Genomic DNA, 25,001 nt, shown 5'->3' on the forward strand with positions numbered 1-25,001 from the left:
AACTAGAAAGTCATTCTGATTTCAAGTGTTGTTTTACATAGGTATTGACGCGTCCTCAGACTCAAGTCAGGAGCATGTTCATCTCCTGTTATCCATCCATCACTCATTAGGTGCCGGATCACACCGCCAAGGTCATCTTTACGCTTTCTCAAAAGTCATCAAATGGCGTCGCAATTTCGTCGACTTCGGCAATGTCCGAGTCGCATTCATGATCGAGACCGCAGTCGCTGAGGCATTCATCCTACAGTTCCAGACGGTACGATGCAATCTCGAACGGTCGCAAGGTGATGTTGAACTTTCCATCGTCGATCTTGATCTCCTCGAGGTCATCCTCAAGCAAGTTGCACTTGTAGACGCGCTTGACGTCCCAAGTCGTCTCAATGGTACCCTTGCTTTGTCCACCAAGACTGTCATATACGCGCAGGATGACATTGCGGCCCTTGCGCTTGGGGAGGTCACCGCGAGTGACGTCCTCGTCATCCTCGCCACGCTTGACAGTGTCAAGGACCAAAGAGCCGTCTCCAGTGAGGGTGACTGGGCTCTTCGTCAGGGTCGACTGCGCAGCATCCGGCGCCGAGAGCAACTTCAGAGGGTTGTTAAAAGCGTAAGCCGCGCGGACAGTCGACGAACTGAGATTACCCTCGTGAGGGAAGATGGCCCAGCGGATTTGGTGTGTGCCCATATCGGCATTGCCGTCAGGGGCCTTTGGTGATCGCAGAAGCGAGAGACGCATCAAGTTGCCGACGGTGGCGAAACCGTACTTGCTGTCGTTGAGAATGGAGACACCGTAGTTGTGCTCGGACAAGTCAGCGAACCGATGGCAACAGACCTCGAACTTGGCCATGTCCCAGCTTGTGTTGTAGTGAGTAGGGCGTCTGACGACGCCATACGCTGACTCATAGGATGCCTCGGTGTTCCTGACGTCGACGGGGAATTCGACCTTCAGGAACTTCATTGCCTCGTGCCAATCGACTTCAGCGTGGCACTCAACCCATGATTGCACTCCCTTAAGAGCAGCTGAGAGGGTAATCGTAGATTTCAAGGAGCTTTGCTCGCTGATCTTGATCTCCGTCGTCAGGCTGACACGGTGTGACTTTTGCTCGGAAATGGAGGTCTTCCCACAGGTGAGCTCCTTCCTGGTGTCAAGATGGTAGACTTCGACATCCCAGGCTTGCCAGTAAAGGGGCTTGTCGTCAAAGACGACGTACTGGTTTGCCTTGCCTCCCTTTTCAATGACTTCGCGATCAGCGACGCGGTCATACAAAGAGGTGATGTAACCATCTTCGACCTTGACACGGAGCTGGTCATTCTGCAGCACGAAGACACCATCGCTGACCTCCTCGATTGTGACAGCTGGCTTCTCCTCATCGACCTTGAAGGGGCGAATGGCAAGCATTTGCCCGTCTCCGCAAGCCACACCAGCCTCGTTCTCAGCAATCTCGACAACCTCTCTTCGGTGCCAAGGGAGTGTATTCAAGGCTACGGTCTCGCTGATGCGACCAGTGGTAGTGGTAGAGACGCCGAGGACGTTGTGGAGATCCTTGAGGATCTTCTCGCCCGTCTTGAATACTTTGTCGTAAAGCTACCAATATTAGCGGATTCGACGGTGAATCGAAAGACAGTGCTCACCTCATCAGAGTCATCATAACACATTTCAATGGAGCTGCCAGGGAGACAGTCATGGAACTGGCAGAGGAGGACAGCCTCCCACATATCGTCAATGTCCTTCTTGGGATATTTGTAGTCCTTTCCATTGTCGCTCAGAGTGGCAATGGTGGCAAGCCACTCAATGTCCCTGAGTAGGCTTTCAGACTTGCGGTTGTTGTACTTGTTGTTAGCTTGAGTAGTGTAGGTACCACGGTGAAGCTCAAAGTAGAGTTCGCCGTACCAAGTCACGAACGTCTTGGCCTTGGGCTCCAACTTGTCAAAGAAGTCATCGACGGTCTTTCCCATGTGCACTCTAGGCAGCATGCCAACCTGATCGGACATACCGCGGCATCGGCGGAGCTTCTCAAGGTGCTGCCAGGTAGGGCCGCCGCCACCGTCACCCTTACCAAAGACAAGCAGTGAGGTGTGATCTTGGTCCATGGACTTGTGCTGACTGACACTTCGCTTTACGTCGCCGAAGTGGGCTTCGGCAGTGTAGGTCTCGGAAGGCGGCATGTGGCAGATGACCTGGCTACCGTCAAGAGCAACCCAGTTGAAAGTGGTGTGCGGGAAATTGTTGATGTTGTTCCAGCTCAGTTTCTGGGTGAGGAAGCGGCTCATTCCAGCCAAGCGGCAAAGCTGAGGAAGCTGGGCAGAGTACCCAAAGGTATCAGGGAGCCAAAAGGTTTGGCAGCGTTCGCCAAAGTTGCTTTCAAAGAAGCGCTGGCCGTAGAGAAACTGCCTTACCAAAGACTCTCCGCTGGGCATATTGGTATCGTGCTCAACCCAGCTGCCACCAATCGGGTGGAATCTGCCCTCCTTGACCTTCGTCTTGACGCGATCGAACGCGTAGGGGTATAGCTCCTTGAGCCACTTGTATTGTTGAGCCTGCGAGCACGCAAAGTGCAATTCGGGATAGCGGTCCATCAAATCGCATTGGTTGGACCAAGATCGCACAACCTTGCGTTTCGTCTCGGCCCATGGCCACAGCCAGCAGCTGTCGATGTGGCAGTGACCAATGCCGTAAACCTGGTGGTCCTTGTCGGTGCTGTAGACTTTGTGAGAGTCGACATCTGGACCAAGGTACTCTTGTGCGATCTTTCGGCATTTTAGAATGGAGTCTTTGTTGCCGAGCTCAAAGGCGTCAATGATATCAGTGGCGACCTTGAGGGCCTTGTGCTGCTCCCATGACTCCTTGGGGAATTCGCGAGCAGCATCCCCAATGATCCAAATGTCGATCCAGAGGGCTCTCGCCTGGGGGTTGACGGCGACAATGTCGGCCTTACCGAGCTGGAAGTACTTGTTAGGATCCGGGGGTTGGATAGAATCTCCGCCGGGAGCGTTGCCGAACATGCCATTGCAGGCCATTTCGATGTAAATGGTGTGCTCCTTGCCGTCTTTAAACTCCTTGGGCAGAATCCATTCCGTACGTTCGCCGCCTCCGGTGAGGCCCTGGAGTGGCTTGCCGTCTTCAGTCCAGACCAAGCCCTCATTGTTGGCGTCCCAGTGCAATTCAAGTAGCTCCTTGTCACGCAGCTCTTCTGGTACGGTCAGAATGACCTTGAACCAGTGGGTGGACCAAGACGGTCCAAACCAAGCGCCAACCTCGGTCTTTTTGAATTCGTGAGATACGGCGTCTTCGAATGTCGGCCGGGTGGTATCAGGAGCGTCCCAGACGGACAGCTTGACATGAGGCTCGCCTGACGCGGTGCCCTCCGTCATCATCCTGGTCTACAATTAGCTGAATGTTCCCCAGATGGGGTACGGGGCGCAGTGGGGTTCACGTACGCCAGCAGGTTGTATTTCTCCCATTGTCCGCTGGAGTAGAACTGGTTAATTCTCTCCTTGTAGATGTTGGAGATCCATTGTCCGACGGGCCGCTGGGCCAGAGCTGGGTAGTCGCTCTTGCTCTTGAGTTCTCTGCCGCCACCCATAGTGGGCTGTCCTGAAGTGTCGTCGAGGGCGTGCTTGCCGGTCTGTTTCAATCGATTGAGGGAGCTGGGTGGAGCTGAGCGATTGTTCAGGCGACGATTACGCTGGAGCTCCGTGAGATGGTGATGGGTCGGCCTTGGGGTGGGTGATGGAGATGATGCGCCCTTATCAATAGCTTGTGAAGCTCTTAGGGCGTCGTTCATGTACTGATTGAGGGTCTTTGATTGTTTTTGCTCACTGCGAGAAGGATGTCTGGTTAGCTTTCCTTGAAATCGAACGAAAGCAAGACGGACTCGAAGCTCCCGGGGGGAGCTAAGGCAGAGCACGGGAACACCCTGGCGCAGCTGGGCGACCACTGAAACACAGCCAGTGGGAGCGTGCGGGGACAGGCCGGTGCAGCCAAAGTGCGGGGAGGTTGGGTGTACTATGTAGGTGGGCGTGTGATGGAGGGTGACGCAGCCGTCATGCGATCCCCCTTGATAGCCGGCGCATCACCGAGCTCCTCGGCGGATAAGGTCGTTTGGCACCGGGAATGTGTGTCTTACCTCATCTCGTCGACTTGGTGATCCAACGCCCAGAGTCTAAGACAGGAAGGTGATGGACGCGGAGAAGGACTGGATAGAACAGATGACTAGTGATTCGGCAGAATAGGCTGGTAAGGATACGAAAAGAGAATGAGGACAGACAAGCCACGCCGCAGAGGTACTCCAGGCAGTGCGATCACGATGCACAAGGTTGACGATGCAGGACGCGATGTGGCAGAGGACCGTTGAAGGGGTGGTGATGGAATTCGTGACGGAATAAAAACCATCAGTAACACGAGAAGAGAGCGCTTGCCATGTTGACTAGAAACCTTCGACGTTGACCAGCTGCGTCGGGGTCGAAAGGCAGCTGGTATCCAGAGTTTCGGAAGCATGCATGCCTCGCCGCCTTCCTGCTGATCAACTCTATGATGCTTTGGAAGGCGAGATGCTGGGATATTGCCAGAGCGAAAAGACGGCACGACAAATGATGAGGTAAACTGTGCAAGGCTCTTGCTCCCACCTGTTGTCCATTCTTGCTGCCATTCTCTATTGTCGCTATTGCCCTGCCTCTTGCCATGGCGACGGCTGGTAATCATATCGCCGACCAGGACGGCAGGGCAAACACAGTTGCAGGGTGGTGCTGCGGTCGTGGCAGGTGACGAAACCAGAATGCACAGCCAGTGCAACGTCCTGCCACACACACATCAACAAGAGGGAGACAGTAGTATTCAAGGTCGTCTGTATGCGAGTAGAGTTGCACAACAGTTGCACAGCAGTTCCACAAGACTCAGTATACATGAGGTGCAACCTTGGGAGACATCGTCCTGTCCGCGTGTTTTAGCGATGCATTCGCCTGTATGTATGGGCTGTCAGTCGGGGTGGATATCTGGGGAAATCAAGTCATCGTGCAGCATCGTATCCCCATCAAGCGAAATGCGGCACGATCGCGATTCGGAATGCCCTCGCGGCCCATCTGCCCCAGGTGACCAGCCGAAGGGCGATTTGTTTTCCGGAATCCACGGTTGACCGAGAAATTGATCGGAAACCCCATGGATCGGGGCGACGACGGGAGCTCGGGGGATGGGGACGGCTCCAAGCGAAAACAGAAGGCAACGTGGAAGTGGTTCGAGGTCCATCTTGGTGCATTTCGCGGCGCCAAAAAGCTTCCAGAATATCAGCAGATGTCAACCAATTAAGGTTTACCGACCCATCTCGCTTAAGTGGTCACGGCTCACAATAGGACGATGTTCGCCCGATCTGAAAGCGTGCGCTCGGAACAAGATGAACTGGTCTTTGAACTGGTCTTGAGATGTGTGGAAAATATTCGTCTTGTTTCCTATCGACGGGATGCGGGATATTTATACTACGTAGTAGCCAGAAAGTGAGGTATGCAGATCGCCCAGGGTAACAACCAATCATCACATCATTGTCCATGTCCGTAACACCGTAGAAAATCCGGAAAAAAAAATGAGTAAAGATGCGCCTCCAACACCGTCCGTGCCGTTCCAAATCAAGATGACAGACCCGAGTCCTTGGCCCGGCTTCCAGTGCCGGTGCCGGTGCCTTTGTGAACAACTTCCGAGCCGTCTTCCTCATCCTCATCTTCATACAGGTCAAGGTCGTCCTCCTCATCGTCGTAGTCTTCCACCTCGCCCTCCTCGAGCTCGTCATCCAAGGGCTGGTCAAAGTCATCGTCGGCCTCGCTCTCACTCTCGCTCTCGCTTTCCTCAAAGCCGAGCACGCCGAGAATGGGCACCTCGATTTTGCGGTACTGGCTCCTGATCATTCCGTCGGCCATCTCGAACAGCTTGGAGTCCTTGTCTGGTGGGGGCTCCTTGTCCATGGAGAAGTGAGCCTCCTCTTGGTCAGCAAGGTCGTCTAGCGCCGGGATGTGCGGCGACGGAAGACCCTCGGGGATATTCATGACCCAGCGCCGGACACCTTCGCCCTTGGCCACTCGGGAGCGGGTGCTCTGTGCTCTTAACCCCGACCGGAAATGGCGCTTTTGCCTCCGGCGTCTCCGCTGAATCCGGTCGCGAATGTACCACGCCACGACCAACATGGCAGCCTGCATCATTTCCTGGCACTTTTGCCTGTGCATGTTTGCCCAAGCCTGACACCTTTGCTGCTGTGCATTGGAAATGGCCTGGCACCGTTGCTGGTAGTAGGCGGCAATGCGTGATACCATGGCGACGTATCTCGGGTCCATCGGTGGCTGACTAGGGTCCGGGCTTGGTGTCGGGATAGTGATCGGCTTCGCCTGAGCTGTAGGCTGGGAGCTTGACGGCGATGGTGACTCCCTCTTCATCGGGACATTATGGTCGTCGAGGTTGGCCTCGGCAGCCTTGCGTTTCAGTTGAGCAGACAGCGGAAGGGCGGGTTTTCGGAAGGAGAGATGTTCGGGGGGAGGCGTGACGGGGGCTAAAGGGTTGAAGTTGATGGTAGGTAGATGCGCAGCCATAAAGGGTGGTTTTTCCAAGCAGCTTTGCTGTCGTGATATGTGTTGTTGGGCGGCGGTCTCGTTGAGACGGCTAATGTCTGATATCGTGGATATCGATGGGCGAACGGCGGGTCGCTCTTGTTTCGGTTGTTTTTTGCTGGTTGGCAATAGACGCACTCGAGAAGAAGGCGAGTGAGTAATAAGAAGTATTGTATTTGCGCAACTCTCGAAAGTCGTAGGAGAGGCGGTAGTAATAGTAAGACGAGAGGAAGAGACGGATGGTCGGGGGGTGTGGTGGTGTAAGAGTAGTTGTACTGGTGGCAGCAGATGAGACGGATTTTGGTGTGATGGGTGTGTAAGTGGACGGGGATCCGCTGAAGAGCAGACAGGCAGGCAGGATAGACGTATCAAACCAAGTGCTCGGTAGGAAAGGAGGGGGAAACGGGGCGCTGAAAAAGAGATATATACCTACATGGCCACATTTCAAATCGGAAAGGCAACATGACGGCGCATGCTGCCATGTTTGGGCCAAGGGTCTGATGATAAATTTGGGGAGTGAGCGGGAATGGGCTGAGAAGGAGTCGAAATCGGTCGATACCGAATGGCAACCGCGCCGTGCTGTTGGGGCCAGGGCGATACGTACCCCAGGGTACCCTGCCGCCCTACCGCGTGCGCGCAGGGACTTTCACCGACTCGTTGCACACTTCCATCCGCTTCAACGGCCAGCGGGCTGCCCGTCAGTGACAGGCAATCAATGGAATCCAGTCGCCTTAATTTTTTCCTTTCTTTTTCCCCCTTCCCTTTGCCCTCCTGTTCTGCTTTGTTCCATGTCTGTTATGCCCTGCAGCACACCCCTCGGGTACTCTAACAGACCAATCCGAAGCCGAGGAATGCCTTGACCGCACTTGACAATGGCATTCTGGCATCCAACAGACACACCCAGCACCGCTGACTGCAACCAGCGTGCCAGCATAGGCTTACAGCTGGCGTCCTTCCGACCCGACCTCATTACATTCTCACATCACCAAGGTGGACTCTCATCCAAGCATCATACACTTTCCTCGCTATGGCATGCTACGATCTTAAGCCACGCTGCCCTACCCACACGTTCCCCATATGCCGTGTTCCCACATCCACATACGATAATGTTCTCAGGGAGGGTATCATCAGTTGGCAGGGCCAGCATACCTAACGTCAAGCACCCCATCCTGCAGTAGCCACACTCGCACAATAAGACGCACCACACCTTCTATTGACTCCAGTCAGACCCTATTTCCCCTTCTTTTCCCGAAAGCCGCGCCGGGTCCTGACATGTTTCCGTCATCTGCCATGCCGCGTGCTACTGGCTTCAACCCGGTAACCATTCAGGAACCATGATTCCCATTGCGTGCCTACCAGGCCTGGATTTGGACATGGGGAAGTTGGCGGCTGCCATCAAAACTCGAGATAGAGTGCTCCGGGGTGGCGGCATCCCATACCGTCTGCCCATCTTTGATTGCCTACAGGCCACAGTCATCTGCTGCAGCGAGCATTTGGGAGCACTCCCTCGGGCTGACTGTTCCCCTTTTGGGGGCCCAGCGGTGCGTTGATCACAATGGTTAGCGAGCCATGATATGGCCATCCATGATGCGACCCCCGCCCTGTCAATCTCAACATGACGGTAATATCATTCGACCATCGCCCGCACAGCAGCGCCAACGGACCTGCCTAGCTGCCAACTGGTTGCCCCTACTGCACGTCGACCGCGTGTTAGTGGTCATCTAGGCGCTGCTGCCGTCCAAACACTGTGTTTATGCAACCCCCCCAACCCAAAGTGCTGTAGCGGTGCGGCCCAACTTACAAACGAAGGCGGTGGAAGGAGGGAGGAAATACAGTCTCGACACAGTGCTTCGACCCCACCACCAATACACACACACATCTCACTGACATGGAATCTACAGACGGGCCTCCAACAGCGCGGTCCTTTGGTCCTGCAGCTCAGTTCCATTTCTGTGGTCCCTTAGTTGTTTGGACCCAACAATGCACCAACGGTGCCCATGATTGTCGTTCCTACGTACGACTGGCCCAAATAAATGACGCTAGACGCAACCGACTCTCGTAAGACGATGATGCACACCAGGCAGGTACCCGGAAAAAGCACCAACACTGTCTCGAATCTTCTCTCTTGTTTGCCATCTGTTTAGACTCACAGCGAATCTTGCTGGGCTGCTTATGGATCATTTACCTTATCTGAACAACTCCTCACACTCAGACCAGGACAGCCGGAGCATTGCAACGGATACAAACGAAGACCCCTAATTCCGATCGTGGCCCTGCTCCATAAACCCCGTTTCTTCTCCGCCTCGCGTGTCGCGCATCTCCAGTTCCATCTTACATCCGGTTTGCGATGTTTCGGCGATAACGAAACCTAACGTACGGCGAACAGTCATCGACTTACAAACCATCGGCCGGTGTCGTTTGCTGCTATCTTGGTCCGTCGCATCTCCCCCAAGCCTTCGGGCCAACTCGACACACATCCGTACAGGGTTGTCGCCTAATTTTATCGCCGCCCCGACCAGGCCATGCCATTTCTCTCTCCATGTCCGTTCCACGCCGTCCCATCCCTTTCGCTAGGTAGCCATACCTACCTTGCCATGCTACCTGGCGTGCCTAGGTGCCTAGGTCCGTTCCAAACCCTTCCCATAGGCCCCCACCCCCTGGCGACCTGTCCCAGCCCGGCGAGAACCGCGATGCAAACACGCTGAGGTGAACGGTCCCAGACGCCTGGACTACCGGCCCCACAGCACAGCGCAGCAGCCTGTCAGGCGCCCGCCCTCCAGCGAGATCCCCCTTATGGGTCCCCATAGGCTCCGATCGATTCGGGCGGATTCGAGGCCACGGTCCCGAAAAATCTCGCGATGTTCTACGACTACAACGCCGCTCGCATGATTCGCGTCCAGCCTGAACCAACCCCGGCGCCCGCCCTCCACCCGGCTCATTATCTCATCATTTCCCTCCGCCGAACGTCACAACACCACATTCCTCGCCGCGCCTAGGCCCTTCACCCTTACCTTCTTAGGGCTATTCCTCTTGTGCCGAATCGGACAAACGCCTGAACCGACGTCACTCCCGAACAGCTCATATTGATGATATGCTCACATGTTGGCCCGATCACTCACCACACTCGCCTGTCATGACCTGGTGCCCCCGTTACTGACTGCTTCCCGATTGTCTATCCCCGCATCTCTCCGCCTGCGCCGCAATGGCTATCGATGGGGTTTCGGCCAAGACGTTGGGGTTGTGGGAATGCCGTCCTGGCAATCGCCTGCTGGTGTCTTTGCCAGGGGCAAGAAAACAACGTCAACCGTGAAGCTTGACGATCTACCCCAGGGACTCTTGCTGCCGTTAGATCCCTGTCCCACGCAAGATGAGGCACCGGCCTATCCAACCGTGGTGCTGCAGGCTCGTCAAAACATGCAAAAGTTCGACAACTGCGTGCTACTGACGCGTGTTGGTGGCTTCTACGAGCTGTACTTTGAGCACGCCGAGGAGCTTGGCCCCTTGCTCAACCTCAAGGTCGCCCAGAAAAAGACGAATGCGGGCCCCGTTTCTATGGTAAATCTTTCTCACTTTTGTTCAACGCCGTGCTCGTATCGTCCTCAGGTCTGATATGTGATGGCTAGGCCGGTTTCCCTTTCTTCCAGCTGGACCGTTTCCTCAAGATCCTGGTCCAGGACCTGAATCGCTACGTCGCCATTGCTGAAGAGTTCCCCAACAAGGCGCCCGAGAAGATTAAGTCTGGTGGGCTGATGCACGATCGCAAAGTTGCTCGTATTATCACGCCAGGAACTCTCATTGATGAGAATTTCATGGATCCATATGCGAACAACTATGTGCTGGCTGTCCATGCCCATACGGCCGCGGCCCAGTCCGGAAGCGAGGGGGAAGACTCGACCCATTCAGCCGCTGACCGGAGTCTGACTCCGGCAGCTGGTGACCCTGCCGAACCACTACCACTGGGCCTCGCGTGGTTGGACCTGTCCACCGGCCAATTTTACACTCAGGCTTCCGATCTCACAGCGCTGCCCTCGATCTTGTCGAGAATATGCCCCAGAGAGGTCGTCTTAGACAGCGAGCTCCAGACCCAAACCGGCCATGGGCTGTTTTCCATACTGGCTGAGGACCGGCACCTGGTCACGTATAGCCAGTTCGGCGAAATAAGGCGTCTTTCTGATTGGACACCCATGCTCGAGACTGAGATCCCGCAGCCTGTCCGGGACGCCTTCACTGACGATGAGGTGATGGCGGGGAGTCTGCTCCTCCACTACGTCAAGGAGCGGCTACTGGGGCTAAGCATGAAGCTGCAGCCGCCGCAGCGTCATGAGAACATGCAAATTATGACCATAGACAAGAACAGCATGCGCTCCCTGGAAATTAAACAGACCATCAGAGATGCGAACTTCCGCGGCAGCCTGTTACACGCCATCCGGCGGACTGTCACGAAGAGCGGTGCTCGTCTGCTCAATGATTGGCTCAGTGCCCCGTCAACATCCCTCGAGGTCATCAAGCTGAGGCAGGATCTCGTCGCACGATTCATCGAAGACCCGGACTTGCGGGACGCTGTGGTTGTACTGCTCCGCCGCAGCCACGATTCCCAGCGGCTGGTGCAGAAGTTTGCGCTTGGCCGAGGAGACCCGGACGACCTAGTAGCCCTAGCCAACACCACTCAGGCCACTGACAGCATCAAGCAGCTGCTTCTAGCAGCATCCGACGAGTCCGCATGCCTATCGCGGATGAGCTCTCGACTCGACCTGAAGAAGCCCTTGACTATGGCACGTCGCATCAAGGAAGTCATCGACGAAGAAGGCATCATCCATCAACATCAGATCGAAGAGAGCCAGGCAGGACAAATGATGTCTCTCGCGCAGGAAATCGTGAGCATGGAAGGCTCACAAGAAGACGCCGACGCCCTGCCAAAGGGTGCTGCTGCGGCTGCCAAGAAGAAACGCCCGACCTCTGTGCGAGAGGCGTACGCCGACGACAACGAGACGTGGATCATGAAGCCGAACGCCAGCAAACTTCTCCGCGAACTCCACAATGATCTGGCCACTCTTCATGCCAAGAAGGAAACACTCACGGAAGACCTCCGCGAACACCACGGCGCCACTTCCTTGACCCTCCGCTGGAGCCCCGCTCTCGGCCACTTCTGCCACATCAAAGGCAAAGATGCTCGCTCCGTCTCCGCCGACATCAAGGCCCTCAGCGCAAGCCGTTCGACACGTTCGTTCCACGAGCCCGAATGGACTCATCTCGGCCAGCAGCTCGAACAGGCCCAGCACAGCATCCGCACCGAAGAGCAGCGCGTCTTCCACGCTCTCCGCGCCGCCGTCGTCTTAAACCTCGTCAAGCTGCGCCGCAACGCCGCCGTGCTGGACGAGCTCGACATTGCAACATCGTTCGCCAAGCTCGCCGAGGAGCAGGGGCTGACGCGGCCGCTGCTCAACAACTCGTCGGCGCACACCATCATCGGCGGCAGACATCCTACGGTGGAGGGCGGCTTACACGAGCAGGGGCGCAGCTTCGTCCGAAACGACTGTCTCGTGGGCGGTCCTTCAGCCGGGAAGCTGTGGCTGATCACGGGCCCCAACATGGCCGGCAAGAGCACGTTCCTGCGACAGAACGCCCTCATCACGATACTCGCGCAGATCGGCTGCTACGTGCCCGCGGACTACGCGGAGATGGGCATCGTGGACGCCATCTTCAGCCGTGTGGGCTCGGCGGATAACCTGTACCGGGACCAGAGCACCTTCATGGTGGAGATGATGGAGACGGCACAGATTCTCCGCAATGCCACGCCGCGGTCGTTCGTCATCATGGACGAGATCGGGAGGGGAACGACGCCCGAAGACGGCGCGGCGGTCGCGTACGCATGCTTGCACCATCTGGTCACAATCAACCAATGCCGTGTGCTCTTTGCGACGCATTTTCACAAGGTGGCAGACCTGGCCGAGGCCGAGGGGCTCTTACAGAACGGAGGCGTGGACACATACTGCACGGACGTGGAGGAGGACGAAGATGGCGGATTTGTCTATATTCATAGGCTACAGAAGGGTATCAACCGACAGAGCCATGCTCTGAAAGTTGCGCGACTGGCTGATTTGCCGGAGCACGCTATCAAGATCGCCAAGCAAGTGCTCGATCACTAAGAGCCTCATCTTGTACATCACAACTCAAACACACATGCAACGAAGCAAAAGGGGACACGCTGGATAGGGCACCATTTGTATTATAGGACCTGCGACTTTGTGTACATTAGCCATGATACCCAGTAAAAATAGGCTGAACGAGAAGAAAAATAAATTTGTGAAGCATCCTCATAGGGTGGTGATGTGTGTGTCATCAAGAAAGATTCAGGGTTAAAAAGCTCTTGAACGTTTATATAATCATAGGACGCAGGTGGGTAAGTGAAAGTGAAATAGGAGTGGAAACTAACCTTTTGGAGTTTGAGACGAGCATGCTTCAAGCATGTCACGTTCACCATTTTATCAGTCATGAGCCAGTTTTGCCGTCAAATGCGATGTGCTTAATTGACCGGCAACCCATCTATGTAGCCGTGCTTTAGATCGACATGTCGTCGTAAACCCAGTCGTAACCCAGATAGAAGCCGTCGTAACACCGATTTCCCGTCAAAGCATTTAGTCGCTGGGAAAGGAGTTAGCAAACACTGCAACACATCACTGGAAGGGGGTAGGGAGAAAACATACAAGAGACCGCCGAAGCCACCATCCTCGTCAGACTCCTCGTCCTTCTCGGACTCAGCCTTGGTCTCCTCCTCGGCAGCGGCGCCACCGGCAGCGGCGACGGGAGCGGCAGAGGCGTAGGCATCGGGGTTGGCGATGCGGTCCTTGAGCTCCTCGATCTCGGGCCAGCTGATCTCGGTCTCGATGGCGACAGCGAGAACGTTCTTGTAGCCGTTGAAGAAGGAGTGGATGACGGAGGGAAGGGTGGGGAAGTTGATGGCCAGGGAGACAGCGGCGATGGTGGCAATAGCACCGCCGAAGGCCTTGAGGAGCTGGTCCTCGGAGATGTCGAGAACCTCAGAGGGGAAGGTGTTGCCCTGGTCGTAGACCTGAGCGACGCCCATACCGTAGGTGAAGGGAGAGATGTTGAGCATGTTAAGGAGGGTGGCCTCGGAGGGGCCGACCTTGGTGTTGGCCTCAACGAGCTTCAGGTCCGAAACGATTTCAATGGTACCACGGGCAATCTTGGTGGGGACACCGAGGGCCTGGAAGAAAGAGGTCTTTCCGGGCTCCATGCCGGTGTTGCCAGCGGGAATCCAGACGTCGGAGGGAGCGACGGCACCGGCACGGGCAGGGGCAGCGACCTTGTTGGCGAGGATCTTGTCACGGATGTCCTTGAGGTCACCGTTGGTGAAGACGAAACCGACGTTGCCCTTGACGAAGGGGAGCAGACGCTCGTACTCGGGGGCATCGGGGATGAAGGTCTTGAGGGCACGGCGAACCTGGAATATTTGTTAGCATCGTGTCGCGCGATGTTTGACTCGCCATTGGCTCCCCGAGAAAACGTACCATGGTGTTCTTGCCCATCAGGACGACACCCTCACCACGGAGGGACTGTCTGATCTCGTGCATCTGCTGAGACGAGACATTGTCGACGGAGACGATGAAGATGGACTTGTACTCCTCGAGCAAGCCCTTGAGCTTGTCGAAGTAGCCGGCCTTGTTCGCAGATTTGCCCCCCATATCTTCTTATTTTATGAAGGCAGGATGTTTAAGGGCAAATGAATTTGTTCCTTGTTGGTTGATGGGAAATTGGGGTATCAAAATGGTGATGTAGCAGGAAAGAAAAAAGAGCCTCCGCGAAGCAAAAAGGTTTTTGCTCTCTGCTGCTTCGCGAAAATGTGTGGACCCACCCGGGGCCGACAAGCCAGCCAATTCCGCTGGACCTTAGGGCAACCAACGGGCGGCCGGGGGTTGCAGGTCTGAGGTGAGAGGGTCTAGCATCTGCTGCTGCAGGGTAGGTACGGTGGTCCAAGCTTTCGAGAAAAAAAGATACATACTGGAAGTATCTTTTTTTTCACTTCCATGGTGGGGCGCATTTCAGATGGCCGATGAGTTCTTCAGTGAAAGTCCTATTCTGACCTCAGTTCCTGGTGTAGACAAGCTCAATTGATCTAATTGAGCCTACTCAACTTCCAGCAACCCGTACTCACGATGAAGATTCCGTATAACTTTGTCCAGCCCTGCGGCAACGTCATCTTTGCTGCCAGGGGCGGCAAGATTCACTCCTTCAGCCTGCAAGACGGCTCTCACATCTCAACATGGAAGCACCCCGACGTCGAGAAGGTCGCAGCTGCCTCGGCCGCCAACGCCGCAGCAAAGGTTGAGATCGAAGTGAGCTCAGGAGTTCCCACACCTGCTTCCCCGACCAACGATGCAGATGGCCCACCAGCCAAGCGCCAGAGGGTTGAGAAGGAGGATGAGGCCAAGGACGGCGATGCTATGGTTGTGGACGAACCTCAGAAGCAGGCCGAAGATCAGCAGCAGCAGCAGAACGAAAACGAGAAGAAGGGCAAAAAGGACAGGAGGAAGGGAAACAAGGGCAACAAGGCCCAACATCAGCAGCAGAGCAATCGCTTTGCGCGAGTTCCGGACCAGCCCGTCATCACACTCATGACAACAACCAGCACCGGCAGTCACTTGCTTGCCATCTCAGGTCATGACAAGGGCCTGTGGGTACTCGAGCACGACGGCAAGGGCGGCTTGAAAGAGCTGAGCCAGAGGTATGTCAGCCCTCGTCTCCCGTTTTCTGGGTGAGATAGACTTTAACACATGTAAAGAACAATGCCTAAACGCCCCTGCTCCGTTCTCATCTGCCCAGACGACGAGACGATCCTGAGCGCAGACAAGTTTGGCGATGTCTTCTCCCTGCCCCTTATCCCCTCTGATAAGCCTGCTTCCACTGATGCTCCCGAGGAGCCCGCCGGGCCGGCAACCCAAGCGCCAGAGGCCCAGCCCTTCAAGCCTGAAGCCAGCAACTTCACTGTGCACTCCAAAGCCAACCTCCGCGCCCTCAAGAACCAGCAGCGTGAGATGAACAAGTCGAAGCGCGACGCCCCCAAGGAGGATCCGACCTTCGAGCACACCCTCCTGCTTGGCCACGTCTCTATGCTCACCGCCATGACGCTCGCCGAGAAGGGATCCCGCCGGTACATCATCACCGCGGACCGCGATGAGCATATTCGTGTCTCGCGCTACATGCCCCACGCCCATATTATCGAGGGTTTCTGTCTTGGCCACACCAACTTCGTCAGCGCCCTGACTCTTCCCAGCCAAGACGTTCTCGTCTCGGGAGGTGGAGACAGTGAGCTGTTCGTATGGGACTGGGAGGCCGGCAACATCTTGTCCAAGTTCGACATCTTGGAGCAGGTTCGCCAGGTCGAACAGGAGGCTGCCAAGGTCGCGGTCTCCCAGCTCCTGTCTGCCACTGTCCTCGCCAATGGCCTGCCGGTGTCCGTTGTTTTGGTGGTCTGTGAGGGGTACGTCTCTGTTCACCATGTCGTGAAGTGCTCACACTGATCCGTTACTTAGTGTCCCTGCAATCTTCGTGCTCCGTGTCTCAGAACAAAACACTCTGTCCCACGTACAGACAGCCTCTCTCCCAGGCAACCCTCTGCACGTTGCCCCCATCTCCAGCGGTAGTCCTCTGAGTACCATCCTCGTCACGATTGACCCGGCGGAGCCGAGCACTAATGACAACGGCCTCGTGTCTTACAAGTGGACCGGCGCCGCCTTCTCAACAACACAAGACTTCGTACCCCAGGATGCGAGCTTGACGGAGAGTGAGTTTGATCTGACCCAGGAACAAGTACGCAAGCTGCTGTACAACATTGGAGATTTGCGCAAGAAGAACGAGGAGCAGGGTGAAGAAGGCGAGGAAGCTGAGCAGGCTGAGCAGCCAGCGGAGGCATCATAGTCACATCTTCGTAATAGACAAAACCAAAAAACATGTGTATCATCAAATCGATTCAACGGATTATCCTCTATGACCGTGAAACCGTGAACGCCTTCCTACCAAGTCTCGATGTCCGTCGAGCAAAGAAGCCAAATGATGTTTTTAACACGCAAGCGCTGGACCAGAAATCCCTGTACTGTGCTGGTCCATCGGAATCCAGCCTTCATTCTCGACGAACCGACTCAGCGCATCTAGTCGAGGCGTCCAGTCAGCTGCTGCCTCTTCCCACATGCAGCCGCCGAATGGCAGGCCTCTCTTTACCATTTCCATGCAACCGTTTCCATCCATTCGTGACTGGGAAAATATGCATTTCCGTTCCATAGAACAGATGTGAAGAACTGCCTCGATCCACGCCCCCTTCCCCAACACGCCGAAGATGCTCGTAATGTCAAATATCGTCAGAAGTTATGTCGTCTACTGGGAAGCGCACTGCACGCGCTCGGCGCCGTGGGGACCATCCTCGTCATCCTCGTCCATCGAGCCGGCGCCGCCAAAGACCTTAGCCTGTGCGCTGTTGTCCAGATCCTCGAGGTCGGCAGGCTCGGTCATGGCCTCAGGGGGAGGCACGGTCTGCAGAGACGGGGCGGGAAGGAGCTTCTGGAGAGCCTCGAAGGCCGTCGGGTCGTCGGTCCAGTTCTTCTCAGGGAACTTGACGCTGAACTGGATGTACAGGTTTCCGAAGTCGTGGTGTCTCGGGGAAGGCATACCCTGGCCACGAACCATCTTGACAGCATCTGCAGGTTGTTAGTTGGTCCGTATGGAAAACGACGGGATCGTCAAACATACCAGGCGCAATAGCTTCACCGGGCAGGATCTCAATGCTGAGCCACCTGTCGTCGAGGTGCTCAATGTAGATGGTTCCACCAGCCAGAGCAGTGACAAGCTCGATCTCACACTGGTAGAGGAGGTCGTCTTCCTTGCGGGTGAAGCGGGGGTGGGGCTTCTGCTCAATCTCGAAAACGACGTCACCGGCCTGGATGCCAGGGGCCTGGTCACCCTCACCACGGAACTCAACCTTGGTGCCGCTCCTAACACCGCGGTCGACGTGAACGTGGAGAACCTTGCGGTCGACGATTGTCTTCTTGCCGTTGCACTGCTTGCAGCGGTCCTTGTCCTTGATGGTCTCACCCTCGCCATTGCAGTCGGGGCAGACGGTCTGGAAGCGCTGGATCATGGGACCCATCTGTCTCATCATGGTCTTCATGCCGTGGCCGTCACAGCCGGCGCAGCGCTTAACGGCGCCGTCCTTTCCACCGCGACCTTCGCACTTGGGGCAAATGATGGAGCGCTGAAGGGCAAGCTTGGAGATCTTGCCACGGTAGACGTCCTCGAGAGAGACCTTGTGAGTGTGGTGAATGGTGCGGGCCTTGGGGGGACCGCGGTTGGGCATACCGCCACCGCCGAACATGCCGCCGAGGCCACCGCCGAAGCTGCCACCACCGAAGAACTGAGCGAACAGGTCCTCGGCAGCCATACCACCACCGCCGCCGGCACCACCCTCAAGACCGGCCTCGCCATATTGGTCGTAGATCTGGCGCTTCTGGGAATCGGAAAGGATCTCGTAGGCGTGGGAGACCTCCTTGAACTTTTCTTCAGCCTCGGGGTTGTGGGCGTTCTTGTCTGTTTGCAGTCCGTCAGCAAGCTCCTGACAGAACAACGCAACTTGATTCACATACCAGGGTGGTACTTCAGGGCATTCGTCTTGTAGGCCTTCTTCAGTTCCGCCTCAGTCGCAGTCGGCGCCACCTGTCTCCCACGTTAATATTTCCGAACGACCATACAAAGAATATGCCATGGGAACATACGCCGAGGGTGTCGTAGAGCTTCGTTTCCTTGACCATGGTGTATGTCGGTACGGTAATCCTTATCTAAAACCTTGGCGCTGAAATCGGAATTTGGGGGGTAAGGGTCCTTGGAGGGGCCTGCGGAGTCGGAGCCTGTCAGCGAAAACGAACAGCCAGAGTTTTGTAGATTTCGTGGCCTCTGGTCATCGAACTTGCTCTGCCTGTGCAATTTGTAGGAAGAAGGGTTTGCGCAGGAAGGAGGCCTCGGTGTTGGGCGCAGCAGGAATCGCAGGATAAGGCTGGCTGACCAAGGCGAACAGAGAAAGTGTATCCGCCACCTCGCCTTCACCTTGAGGTTTGCGCCGGCGGAAATCAAACGAGAGAGGTTGCAAACATACCTTCTGAAAATGGTCGGCACAAAGTTGTCTGCGCAACTGGGTATCTGGTAAACGGGAAAGAGATGTTGCAGCGAGAAAAGTTGAAAAAGATTGAGGAAGGTCGAGGCCGGGCTGGGGGCAGGCAATTATTGATGCAATTCGTGGCGGGGAGCGAAAAGGGTGGAAATCTACCTGGGCTGAATGGACCGGCTACGCTAGTGACGGGACATTGGATTTTTCAAAATAAAGGGAGAAAGCAGGCTGCGAGTGCGGGTCGCCTTGCGCATTTCCCGCGCCCAAAGGGCCCCAATCTGAATCCCATGGAAAGGTGTAGAATGTTTTTGAGCCACAGTGGCGGTGCTGATGATGCAATACCTGCAATGTCCTGCCAGATCCGGTCCGAGGGGTCCAACAACCCTCCAACGACCCTCCAGCAAACCCGAGGAGGACCCTGATCCGCTTGCCATGCTCCAGCTGCGCCGTAACCTACCTTTGGGTGCTGGGCGCTGTTGGACCTGCTGGGGCACCCTCTGGGCAGGCAACCACCTGCCTGGGAGGCAGGCAAAATCCAGGCTCCTGCGTCCTGAAGGGTCTTTCACCGCGCAATCGCTCGCTGCGTCCAGCCTGAATGTCCTCCCCTAACCCGCCGCAGAGGCTATTCTTATCCCATGCATCCAAAGTACCCCTCTAACAATTTCGAGCAGAACTCTCTTCTCCACCCCCCGATCAAGTCTTAGCTAAGCGGGTCTGGATTTCTCATCCGTCATCGTTATCCACACCTTCCTGGGTGCCAATGCTTCACCCACGGACTTTATTCCTGTCGGCGATAGGATGCCACGGAACACGGAACCCAATGGTTGTTCGGTATCAACCGTCGGCAGACGAAAGGACTGCCAGGTTACCCGTCAGTAGCTCTGGTCAGGATTTAATAAATGGCGCTTCGAAGCCAGGAATGTGCCAGCAAACCGCCAAGCGAATACGTGCCTTCGGGTTCACGTTTCAACCCGGCTAATCAACTGTCTGAAGGGACCACCCGAAACTGCTGCAAAGCAATAGCGGGACCCCCACGACATCAGTTCAACCTTCAAAGCTCTCTGCTGCCTTTTGTCTCCTTTGACTTTGGGCTGTTCAAACTGTCAATTCTCTTTGCGAACCCCCTTGCTGTCAGGTCCCCTTGACCCAATTCACACCCCAAGGCAGGGCGTCCCGCATTGGTTGCGTGGGGCGGACATGTAACCCTCCTGTTCGCTGATCTCTTTGATCAACTGTTTATTCTCTGATCTCGTCGCCATCTGCAAGCGGCGCGTATCTCACGACGCTCAGACGGTTGTCGTCCGAGGGACGGAATGACGCTGGGAAGAACGGTCAGGAACCGTCGTGTCAAATGCCGTCAGTGCTCAGATTACCAGAAAGATAGCCATATTTACACCTGCCGAACAATCTCAACCATGGAAGACTGGACAGGGGTCCTGTATCATGTCCTAGTACATGAAGCTACCGTCATTGAATGAATTGGTTGCAGACTCTGCGAGCGCAACGGGCATTGTCCATGCTGGCAATTGTCTCCTCATTCACCACAGACTTGGGGTCATGGCTGCGAACCTACGGCATCAAATGGAAAGAAATCTTGTCAAGGATATGCCGACTCGGTATAGGTATGGGTTATGGCATCTCAAGAAATGACTCTGTCGGAACGAGCCTTAACAGGTGCGGCGATGTGATTGAATGTCGAATTGAGATGGCGGGGCAAATCAACCATTCTTCAGGCTTCGTTGGCAACCAATCACGTAAGCCCAATATGAATGACAGACCGAGCAGTTACCCACCCCCGCGGCGGGCCGTCCACCAGGGAAAACCACCACATTCCCATGTGCTGCTGGGCCTAATTCCCATGTCGTGACATAGCGCGTTTTTGCGTGTGCTTGCGACTGGCTTTTAGTACACATTGAAGCAAGAGAGAGAGAGAGAGAGAAAAATGGAGCAGCCAGGATACAAACTTCATGCGCTCATGTCTTATCTCTTATCGAGGCTTGAGATAGATGTATTGGTTGTTGTGCGCCTCCATGATCGGGGTGTTGATGTCCCTCGGAGAAGCATCTTTCGGCTGGTTTACGTCTGGCGTGGAGGTGACGGCATCAGCCCATCCACGGGCCCAGACCACCAGAATAAATGGTTTGGACGTGAGAAGATATGCGATTCTCCCCATTACATCTAGCATCATGGACGTCAATCAATATTTACATAACCCAGCATCGACTTTTCGCGAGTCGTTTCCCAGTTGATTCTGTCCAGACTGTTGTACCTTCATGATTGGCGACTACATCTAACATGGATACCACCATTGATTTCAGCCCTTACCGTGCCGATGGAAAGCTCGTGAGTCAAGTGCAATTTTATCTGGCGTCGAGGAAGATTCATTTTAGATCAGTACGGATTTGTTTGCGTCGTAACTGGCGCCGCCCAGCCCGTTGGGCAGGCTATCATCGAGGAACTGGCCGGTATGATTTCCCAACACCTATGCCGTCATATCACTCATAAGTAGCCCTAACGCGCGAGAGCAGCACATGGCGCCGCTTCCATATACGGTCAGTCTAACAATTTGAGACCCTCTTCACGGCAATGGTTTATCTTGGGCTGACATTTTCCAGCATGCGACAAGGCGGCCAGCGATGAAGGCTTCAAACCTTTGGTCGACAAGGTCCACATCGAGCACCCAAACACGAAAATCATCCCTTACCCCTTCGACGTAGCCAAGGAAGAAGAGACGCTCGTTCTTATTGACGAGTTACTTAACAACTTTGGGCGTCTCGATATATGGGTGTCATCGGCCGGCCTGCTGGGTCCGCCATCCATCACCGAGACAACACCGGCAGACCTGCAACGCTGCCTCGAGGCGCATTCGATAGCACCATTCTTTGCGCTCAAATACGCGCCTGCGGCCATGGCCAAGCTCACAGAGAAGAAGTCGTACCCCAATGCCGCGCCCAAGACGCAAAAGTACGGCAGCATCATCGTCATCGGCAGCGTGGCATCAACGTACGGCGGCTGTTGGGGGCCCGCATATGTGGTGGCCAGCCATGCTGCGCTTGGTGTCGTGAAGGCTGGTGTTGCGGTCTTGAAAGGCACAGGAGTGAGAATCAACTGCATCTCACCGGGCCAGATTGACATTGGCTTGGACTTGAACGGGGTACGAATGGGCACTTTGTGATCGACAAGAATGTGCTGACGAATTTGACAGATCGATCTCAAGGGGATGAACTCCCAGTTCCCCCCTGCAAGCCTCCAGACCCAAGAAGTGAGTTGACATCCTGATGTCAACCTAACAACTAATGACTGAGGCTCCGCAGGCTTCAAAGGCCACCATAGGTCTGGAAAGGCCAGGCAATCCACAAGAAGTGGCACGGGTAGCTGGATTCCTCGCATCGGGCTTCAGCTCCTATATCACGGGAGCAAACCTGGTTGTCGATGGCGGCGCGTCGTAAGTCAAACCCCGAGCGACAAGCCTCCGCGCGGGCATCCCACTGCGCGAGGCGCACCCCGTGATCAAGGCCATTAGCTCACGGATAGCTGGATCCCTAGTGCCATGAACCCGCTTACGATTCCCATCGGCAAAGCCCACCCGTAATCTTTAGGCCATGAGGAATGAGCGGACTGCGGGGTACTCGCTCCAGAGGCGCCGAGAACTGTGTGGTTGGTCATATGGGGAATTGCCCGTCCAATCCGGTGCCATCACCCGGGAATGTAGGTTGCCCAAGAAGGCAGGAAGTCTTGACGGGTATCTGCGATGGTTGGTGAGATGGGGTTTCGTTGTATCGCTTCGTTGCGGGTTCCGGTTCCAAAATTGATAGCAAACATGATTGAACTTTGGCAAACGCAAACGGATGTCGGAGACGGCCGCGGGGTACAGACCCCCATAAATGGAACATTCCAGTGGCAGCTTTCAGAAGGTGTCCCACCAAGTGACTGCCCCAACACACCTTCGCTCTAGCACCCGTGGACCCGTCCGGTAAGCCATCGCACCCGAACAACAGCCAAGCTCACACGGACTCTCAGCATCTTAGACCAACTGCACATCATCCAGAGTCTTTTCAACCCCACCCTTCCCGCAACCTCATCCCTTCCCTCTTCTTCCTTTTCTTTCTTCCCCTTTCTCGAATTTCATCATGTCGTTCACTCCGGAAGTTTTCGATATTGCCAATGACTCTCAGACGGTGGACACGGCAAAGAAGTACGGCTTGACGCCTGACCAGGTGAAGGAGCTGGAGAAGAGGGCAACCGCGGCCAAGGCGACGGCTTACTGCCCGTACAGCAAATTCCGCGTCGGCGCAACCCTGTTGTCCAACGATGACAGATTTACCGACGGAGCAAACGTCGAGAATGCGTCGTACCCAGTCGGCACTTGCGCCGAGAGAGTAGCTTTTGGCAAGGCCATCACAGACGGTATCCGGGGCTTCAAGGCTGTTGCTGTTGCCACCGACGTCGATGCCCCCTGCAGCCCATGCGGCATGTGCAGACAGTTGTGAGTCCTTTATTTCTTGGAGCCCCCACACAGTCATGTGGGCTTTTGGTAGTCGGCCGCAGACTAATACGCTTCAATAGCATTCGTGAGTTCGTTGATCTTGAGACCCCCATCCTCATGTTCAACAAGAACGGCAAGTATGTCGTCATGAGGCTCCAGCAGGTATGCTTTCCCCGCCATGATTCTGTATGATGAAATTGAATACTTTCTGACCCAATCTTAGCTTCTCCCGCTCTCATTTGGTCCTGAGTTCCTTCCTCCCCCGGAGGTATTGGAGAAGAACTTGGCCAGTGGAGCTTAGAAGGCTAGCCCTCACACTTGTCACACTGAGTGGTTCCCAATCTCATGGAGGGGCCCGGAATTATATGTGGTTGCGACGGCATAGCCAACTACATCTTCCACTAGAAAGGTGTAATAAATAACGAGTGGCTGGCGCAGGCGTTGTTACGGTGTGTGTGATTTGGAGTTGGGGCGGGTCGAGTCTGCCGGTCGTCGCTGGTTGGCACAAGCTGGTGTTAGGACGAAAGGTTTCGAATGCGTCGGAGTGATAACGAAGCATGATGGGAGATAATGAAACCTATGGCGGTTTCAAGAAACATTGTTTTCTCTACTTATCGACCACCTTGTGTAATGCCCCCCTGATCTCACCGTTTCTAGCAATGAGGCTACTCGTTGGAACTGTCATTCCCTGGCAAACATTTACAGGAAGCGTCTTTGTCCTAGCAGCAAATCAAAGTAATCGTGTGTGAATCTTTCGAGGCATAGAATTCTTGATCTATGATGATCAAACCAAGCTTCTTGTTTTCCCTTTCCCGTTTCCTTTTCTGTTAACTTCCCCAATGAACCAGGGCCTGTGGATTGAACCTGGAATTGATTCTTGCCAGGGCTTGGTACAAAAGGTACACAGAACGTTCATGGCATGTTACAATAATCAGTATACCTTCTGGCGGGATTCAGTTGAACTGAATCTCAAAAAACAAAACTCCCTATAGCACAACGTGCACACATCACATCTGAACGCTAGCAACCCGGACGATAGACACCAATGTCTAAGTCATTTCATCACTTTCCGATGGTAAAGATATGCACTTACATCTTACAAAGGAGACTTTAGCCTCATCGTGTATTTCTAGCTTCGGATTCTTCAATTTTGCTCATGCAGCATCGGAAACGGCCCGAGATCCTTTCTCCTGCGGCCCAACATCATATCACGCGGAACCACCGTGCGTCTTTACGATGGCCCGTTTATTTCGAATTCTTGGGTGTCTGTAAATCTTGCGTATGACTTGCATGGGTCGCAGCTTTCCTGATGTACTCGTAGCTTAAATTTTCCGAACATTATTGTTCAAGATAGCAGGTGTCAAAAACCAGTCAAATTCCAGGATGACAGGAGCTCAAACAAATTATATGTGGCCCGCAGACGGGAAGCTAAGTACTTAAGTAGATGATGTGTTTTTTTGAAGGTCATATCAAAGCTGTGTTATCCAACTTTTGGGCTACGTTGAGTATCTAGGACAATTTCACATACCACTCGCAGTGCAGCACAACGAATCCCTACATCTAACCTCGGTTTCTAACCCGCCGGAACGTTGAGGGCTAGTATTCAAATCCATTCAGCTTGTACATTGCGTGGGAGGTAGTCACTTGCCTACTAGCATCCATGTGTAAGTCAGCAAGCCAGTGACGACAGGGGTGCGACGCCCCGAATTCACGCCCACACGCCCCCCTGTCATTCGAGGCGGCTCGATAATTGCATATTCGTTG

General features: G+C 54.9%; 8 protein-coding genes across 8 annotated transcripts; 4 read left to right on the top strand and 4 right to left on the bottom strand.

Annotated features, from left to right (window-relative positions):
• Positions 1–241: 241 nt before the first annotated feature.
• Positions 242–3,581, bottom strand: ams1-0 (Alpha-mannosidase; the record flags this gene model as incomplete). The annotated part of the gene is made up of 3 exons (XM_036632547.1): positions 242–1,582; positions 1,630–3,373; positions 3,436–3,581. The coding sequence occupies 3 exons, from the start codon at positions 3,579–3,581 to the stop codon at positions 242–244; spliced, it is 3,231 nt and encodes a 1,076-aa protein (XP_036500916.1).
• Positions 3,582–5,613: 2,032 nt separating this feature from the next.
• CGCS363_v000699 (uncharacterized protein) lies at positions 5,614–6,564 on the bottom strand (the record flags this gene model as incomplete). Its single annotated transcript, XM_036632548.1, has 1 exon — positions 5,614–6,564. The coding sequence occupies one exon, from the start codon at positions 6,562–6,564 to the stop codon at positions 5,614–5,616; it is 951 nt and encodes a 316-aa protein (XP_036500915.1).
• A 3,432-nt stretch (positions 6,565–9,996) lies between these two features.
• Positions 9,997–12,728, top strand: CGCS363_v000700 (MutS protein-like protein 1; the record flags this gene model as incomplete). Its single annotated transcript, XM_036632549.1, has 2 exons — positions 9,997–10,137; positions 10,206–12,728. The coding sequence occupies 2 exons, from the start codon at positions 9,997–9,999 to the stop codon at positions 12,726–12,728; spliced, it is 2,664 nt and encodes an 887-aa protein (XP_036501187.1).
• A 489-nt stretch (positions 12,729–13,217) lies between these two features.
• Positions 13,218–14,285, bottom strand: p0 (60S acidic ribosomal protein P0; the record flags this gene model as incomplete). The annotated part of the gene is made up of 3 exons (XM_036632550.1): positions 13,218–13,224; positions 13,287–14,044; positions 14,112–14,285. The coding sequence occupies 3 exons, from the start codon at positions 14,283–14,285 to the stop codon at positions 13,218–13,220; spliced, it is 939 nt and encodes a 312-aa protein (XP_036501186.1).
• A 471-nt stretch (positions 14,286–14,756) lies between these two features.
• Positions 14,757–16,518, top strand: trm82 (tRNA (guanine-N(7)-)-methyltransferase non-catalytic subunit trm82; the record flags this gene model as incomplete). Its single annotated transcript, XM_036632551.1, has 3 exons — positions 14,757–15,325; positions 15,383–16,081; positions 16,134–16,518. The coding sequence occupies 3 exons, from the start codon at positions 14,757–14,759 to the stop codon at positions 16,516–16,518; spliced, it is 1,653 nt and encodes a 550-aa protein (XP_036501189.1).
• Positions 16,519–16,971: 453 nt separating this feature from the next.
• Positions 16,972–18,398, bottom strand: mas5 (Mitochondrial protein import protein mas5; the record flags this gene model as incomplete). Its single annotated transcript, XM_036632552.1, has 4 exons — positions 16,972–17,291; positions 17,344–18,177; positions 18,234–18,303; positions 18,363–18,398. 4 exons carry the CDS (start codon positions 18,396–18,398, stop codon positions 16,972–16,974), a joined length of 1,260 nt encoding a protein of 419 aa, XP_036501188.1.
• Positions 18,399–21,046: 2,648 nt separating this feature from the next.
• Positions 21,047–22,343, top strand: TPRL2-1 (Tropinone reductase-like 2; the record flags this gene model as incomplete). Its single annotated transcript, XM_036632553.1, has 7 exons — positions 21,047–21,094; positions 21,147–21,216; positions 21,280–21,303; positions 21,367–21,905; positions 21,957–22,013; positions 22,066–22,196; positions 22,298–22,343. The coding sequence occupies 7 exons, from the start codon at positions 21,047–21,049 to the stop codon at positions 22,341–22,343; spliced, it is 915 nt and encodes a 304-aa protein (XP_036501191.1).
• Positions 22,344–22,881: 538 nt separating this feature from the next.
• CDA (Cytidine deaminase) lies at positions 22,882–23,538 on the top strand (the record flags this gene model as incomplete). The annotated part of the gene is made up of 3 exons (XM_036632554.1): positions 22,882–23,237; positions 23,318–23,399; positions 23,461–23,538. 3 exons carry the CDS (start codon positions 22,882–22,884, stop codon positions 23,536–23,538), a joined length of 516 nt encoding a protein of 171 aa, XP_036501190.1.
• Between the last annotated feature and the right edge of the window lie 1,463 nt (positions 23,539–25,001).

Source organism: Colletotrichum siamense, assembly GCF_013390195.1.
Source record: "Colletotrichum siamense strain Cg363 chromosome Unknown KSG_Cg363_contig01, whole genome shotgun sequence".
NCBI classification, from domain to species: domain Eukaryota; kingdom Fungi; phylum Ascomycota; class Sordariomycetes; order Glomerellales; family Glomerellaceae; genus Colletotrichum; species Colletotrichum siamense.